This window comes from Lytechinus pictus, chromosome 10, assembly GCF_037042905.1.
Source record: "Lytechinus pictus isolate F3 Inbred chromosome 10, Lp3.0, whole genome shotgun sequence".
NCBI lineage: Eukaryota > Metazoa > Echinodermata > Echinoidea > Temnopleuroida > Toxopneustidae > Lytechinus > Lytechinus pictus.
In genome coordinates, this window is record NC_087254.1 from 22,546,739 (window position 1) to 22,552,763 (window position 6,025).

General features: G+C 35.0%; 1 protein-coding gene across 1 annotated transcript in view; it reads right to left on the bottom strand.

The window, feature by feature from the left end:
* LOC129269298 (H(+)/Cl(-) exchange transporter 7-like) overlaps positions 1-3,869 on the bottom strand; it is a 29,489-nt gene extending 25,620 nt beyond the window's left edge. The window contains exons 1-2 of the mRNA XM_054906785.2: positions 3,767-3,869; positions 1,748-1,871 (exon numbers count right to left, since the gene is read on the bottom strand). Coding sequence (XP_054762760.2) covers positions 1,748-1,807 — 60 coding nt within the window. The 5' untranslated portion in view covers positions 1,808-1,871; positions 3,767-3,869. The remainder of the gene's footprint in view (positions 1-1,747; positions 1,872-3,766) is intronic.
* Between the last annotated feature and the right edge of the window lie 2,156 nt (positions 3,870-6,025).

Here is a 6,025-nt window from a genome sequence, read left to right on the forward strand (position 1 = left end):
ACGGGAATTTAGACAACAGAGAAAATCAATTTCAATTGATTACTATATCATAAAATACAAATAAAATACATACAGTTGTGCTAAAAAGTTAGTGACCACCCCCCTCCCTTCACATGGCCCTTGGAATGATTATTTTTTACTGGGGGTGCTAAAAAAAATTTGAAAAAAAGAAAGGTTTAACTACAAAATGGAGCTCAATTTGGTCCAGATAAATTGTAAAAGCAAAAAAAAAAAGAAAGAAAGAAAAAGGTTTCACTACAAAATGAAGGTAATTTTAGATACATTTTTACACATCTTCCAGAATACTTGGGGTTGCTGCCTATGGAGAATAACACACACACAGCACCCCCACTTCCCAGGGCCATGCTCCTTCATGCTGACTATTGAATTGAGATAACAACACTACAATGTTGAATGTAATATCTTATCACTTGACTTCACAATTAAATATCTAAAACATGGGAGAACTTGAATACTTAAAATATGTTCATTTTCTGGTGGGGTTCACTAAACTTTAAGCACCACTGTACATATATGAATAATTCATACAGAGACTGACCAAGAGCAATTCATTGAAGTTTAATGATACATAATTAGTTACAGCAGATAAATGAACAACATAAATTACAGAATGCAAAATAAAGATGCTTCTTGCAGGGTTGGGCTCAAATACTTTCTTCAATTATAGAATTATTTACGTAATTGAAGAAATGTTCAATTACAATTACTTTTCAATTAAGTTACATTTTTTCAATTACAATTACCTATTACTTTTGTCAATTACAATTCAATTTCAATCACTTTCTATAAGAGTCATAAATGAAATCAATTTGTATTCTTCATGTACTAGCACCACCTATTTCAACATAATTCTAAGTTACACTGAGAAACTACAAAAATGAAGGGTTATGTTAAAGAGCACAGATTCTGCCTTTTGCACTCCTTGATGCTGAAGCAGTTGACATGAAAAAAGTCATGAAATGAAATCATAAATCAAGTAAGCACTTGGTAAAGAAATTGAATGCAATTCAAAGTAATTGACAGTAATTGAGGTCAATTATATATTTTTCAATTACAATTACTTTTCCTTTCACGATTTCAAATACAATTACAAATAAAATTACTCAAAAAATGTAATTGATTACCCTGTAATTGAGCCCAACCCTGGTTTGTTGTTAACCATTAGAAGCTGATTTTCAATATCAGTTGTTTGCACATGACTAGGACTAGGCAGCATATACATCTAATTGTGTTTATGGATTTACAAAATCAATCATATCTTTGAGATTCCTTGTCATTTTTTTTTCGGGTTAGCAACCACTGCACTTAAAATCAAGCTCTAGTATTTACCCTGTTGGTCTATTCCTGATTTTCATTATAATTTTGGGTTGACATTGTAGCCTGTATTCATCTCACCAGAATTTCTGATGTTGCTTCATGTAGGGTGTAGCCAGCGTTAAGTTCTGGCAAAGGTGAAATTCACTTTATAACTTTTAATTCATTGTCTGACAAATATGAAATAAAAATAATAGAAGACACACATAAAACCATAAGTATGAAAGATGCAATCTGAAAACTATAGTAAAAAAGTAGAGTCCACTTATTTCATTTTAAAAATCTTTACTAAAACTAAAAGAAAAACTATGACAAAATTTATTGATTGATGAGGATCATGCTATCTGGAAATTATACATGTATTACTTAGAAAGTCTGTTCATTTTTTAAAAGAAAAAAATAATATACTTACATCGATATCACTGTATGATCTTGGGTGAGATTGACCGGATATAAGAGGTTGCCTTTCCATTTGTACTGTTACACTGCCTCGAGGGCAGGATCCTATTTAGTGCTTTTTACAGTCAGAAATTCAACTGTTTTGAGAAAAGTACATGTACAAGCATGAATTTACAGTGTGACATCTATAAATTCAGCTTCATGAGAGTAAAAATGTCATTCCCACATGAATACAACTAAAAACAAATAGGATTTACAATTGATCAATGAATCGATTGAATGATCAGATTCAGAAAAAGCATGCATTTGAATCAAATTTGACCAGAGACCCCGGTAGATGATTAACTAAGGAAATGGTTTACGTGTAAGTGGAAAGTCATGTTTCTTTTTATTACCGGTATTATTTACAACCAAAAATGTAAATTTCATAAATAAATAATAATAATATTTGTTAAATAATAATTTTTCAATAAATTGTTCTCAAAACAGCGCTGCTTAATGTAGTTCATTTTAGCTATGTCATAACAAAGAGAGTCAAGGGTAAAGCATATGTACAGGGACAGAGTATCGGAAGATTTTGCAATGGTCATCAGGAGATTGGTCTAGTGAGAAACCTTGCACTTTCATGGGGCCCGTTTCTCAACACCTGGACAAGTTAGTCATACATTTATCCACCAACCACGGAGTTAGTTCCATTCTTACTAAACCTGTTTCACAAACATGACGAAAGGCTTCCTCACTAGAATACCTTGATATCGATACTATCGGTATAAAGAGCAGACGAGACGTAGCCTTAGTCACAAAATAGCATAATTTTCAAAAAGAAAAATTATAACAAAATTGCAAATATTGTGATGAATTTGGAAATACATCTTTTCAAAATAATAGCACAGGTGAACTATGCATCATACACACTTACATGTAGTCCATTAAGACTGGAGCATTCAATTGCTGAGAAAATTAAATTATGAATAGTTCTTTTCATGACAAAAAAGATCACTTGTGGACGTTGAGATGGGTACCCCCGGGATATCAAATTTTAATAGTTTACGAAAGTAAACCATATAACAGTTTTCTTTGGAAAATGATGATAATTATACGGTCTTTTACGATTCCAAACGTCATCAAAATATAGTTTAACGAAACATTTTTAAATCTCTGATACAGAAACCTTCGATATTTGACAAATTATATGCATAAATTAGAGATAGAATTTATCCAACTGTTATTAGGGGTCTGAAAACAACAAATACGAGTCCAGTTATAGATGGCCTGACGTGGTAGAATCTTAATCGATTAAATTATTTTACTATTTCAAAATAAATGGTTTTGTGGCGTTTTACCAAGAGTTTTTGAAGTTTCACTGTATCACAATTATCATTGAATGCATTATCCCACTTGTTTTTGTGATGTAATTTCAACCTCTATGATTGATTACGTAAGATTATAATTTTAAAATTTCAAGGCAGTTTTTGCCAAAAGTGCCTAGAAATTTTAAAATTATAATCTTACGTAATCAATCATACTTCATAGAGGTTGAAATTTTTGCATGTCATATCATAGTCTACCCACGGCCACGTGATCAGGTGATGCCACTCCGTCTACGTCATTGATTAAGAAAGAAGTTATGACAGGTTCGGAGGTGTCATAAATATTTATTGAGGTTGTTGTACCCGATCTTGGTAAAGATGGCTTTGTGAAACGGTTAGAGGACAAGTACTAGTGAAGTAGCTCACTATCTATCTTGGATTTAGTCAAGAAGTTAGACTTATGACGGTGTTGAGAAACGGGCCCCTGGTCCATGAGGCTCAACTCCGCTCGGTGCTGCTGCCGCCGTCCCGATCGGCGCGGCGATACGGTCGGTAGCCCTGTCTTGGGTTGACCGGCACCAACATCAACAAGCCTGGTGCAGCTTGATCTCTGAGCTGAGCGGCGACTAGGCTAAAAAGTACATTAGATTAAACCAGATATCAATTATTAATACCTTCAAATCTCCTATATTCAAAAGAAGAAGGATATAAATTGTTTTTACCCAGGTGAAGAGCCAAATTGAAAAACATCCAAGACCAAGACCAAGCCGCATCCGAGACAAGTCCAGCAAGAGTGCATCAGAATGATCAGATCAAAAACTACATGAAGGAACACGTGACAAGCTAACAATGTCACCTGACACCCTTTCTCCATGTACGTAGTCTGTGCATTAAGCTGAGTTTTTATTTTGTTGGTGTTTATCCGGAAAAAATAGGGCCTCCCCCAAATAATTTTCTTCGAAATTTCTCTTCTCTGAAGGTCTTATATCATCGACATCTTTTTTTTTTATAGAATCGATTCTTTCAAGTATAATGTCTCAAACTTGCCTAAATTTGAAAAAAAAAATACAACAAATTTAAGTAGGCCTATTGCAGTACTTAAATGTAGAAATTGATACAAGTCACACAACGATTTTGTTCTAAATAAAAATCATTAAAGTTCAAGTCCAGGCCACAACAAAAAATTGATTTAAATAAATAGAGAAATATCAAACAAGTGCAATGCTGAAATTTTCATCAGATGTAGGCCTAAATCAAAGAAATGCCGCTTATATTTCGGCGGCCCAATGTCATTACAATTAGAAAGTAATGGCACTTAAGAGTTTCAGATAAATTTCTCAAAACAGTTATATTCTGGTCAGGAGCTAAAAGCATTGATATGCCATCCACTAACAATGTATTTTGTATTGTACTTGATGATACATGAAACATTATATATTTTCTCTATCATAATGAGAAACAAAGTTTAATTATCAAAATTCAGTCTATAAAAAACATGAAAGTATATTAGGCCCTATAATTCATAAAATACAAAAGAAAGTCACAGCATCGACTATTTCATTGTCCATTAATTATTTTAAAAACATAAGCGATATTTGAAAGTGTCATAAATTTCTTATTTTACATCCAATTTTGATGAAATCTTCAGCGAGTCAAGTTTCACGATCAGAATCAGACAAAAAAAAAGTATTCACTCCAAAACGACCGTCAATATTTGTATCGCTCTTAGAAAAGGAGGGACGGATGTGCCCCCCCCCCCGCCCGGATTACCTATTAGTGGCTATTTTTTTTCAGAAAAACACGAAAAATTGTTTTTGTTAGAAGAAGGAGGCTAAATAGATAAATATTGCACTGCAGGGGGCGTGGAAGCGGGGGGCTTGCCCCCCCCCCCCACTATTTTCCAAAACCGTGTACAAAAATGTTAAAATGACCATATGATTGTGATTTTTTGCATGGTCAGCCCCCCCCCCCCACACTTTTGGCTCAGCCTCCCCCCCCCCCCATTTTGAAAACCGTTCCGCGGCCCCTATACTGTGAACGACCAGTTACCGATATGACAGAATTTGATTTAGCAGAGGTCAGTGGTTCCCTCCAAGTTTCACAATTAAAGTTTGGTATAGCGCCATCTGTATGTGAGTTTCAATTTTGTTCGGGGACGATCTTGCTGCACCGAAAGGTGTCTTGTTGTGAGTGTTCATGTCATGACATTTGCTCCGGCGACAATAATATTGCTCCGATGGAAAATCTCCACATTATGCCAAAACTAAATGAACCCTATCCTTATCTTAACATTATTATAAAAGTTCTTAACCAAAAATTATATTACAATCCTAACTCTATAACTCTATGATATAAATGTCGCAGGAATGTTGAGTCACCTTAGGGTCTAGTTGTTCAGCACTCATGGTGAAAATTATTTTTTTTGCATGGGTCGCTTTGCTTCTTGCATGTTTTCAGCGTTGCTATATCAAAGCTCCGATCTGGTTTCCATCGATTCTCGTCTCCCTAATTATTCTCATACGCGGAACTCCAATAATTCTAGCAAAAAAAATGTTTCAAATTCTATCTTCGATGGGATTGCTTCGCTCCCTCGACTTGCCGCCCCCGTTAAAAATTCATAGCTACGTTACCGCCTATCAAAACTACCTATGTATTTCCTTCTCCATTTCATCTCTCCTTCTCTAATCTCCTCTACGCTCTATCTCCATCTTCTCTCTTTTGACCCCTTCTCTTCCTCCCTCCCCCTCTCTCTCTTAATTCGACCCCCTCCCTTATGTTCATTTTCTCTTCTCTGAATCTCTCTATAACTATCACAAAGTTCCATTCCCTCCTCGTGACCGTCTACATTTCACCCCTTTCAATGTAGTTATCTTCTTCTTTCTCCCTCATCATTTCTATTACCATTTTCTTTTTATACCCATTCTTCCTCATTCTACATTCTGTGTACCCCTCCCCTCCCCCCATCTCTATCTGATTTCCCT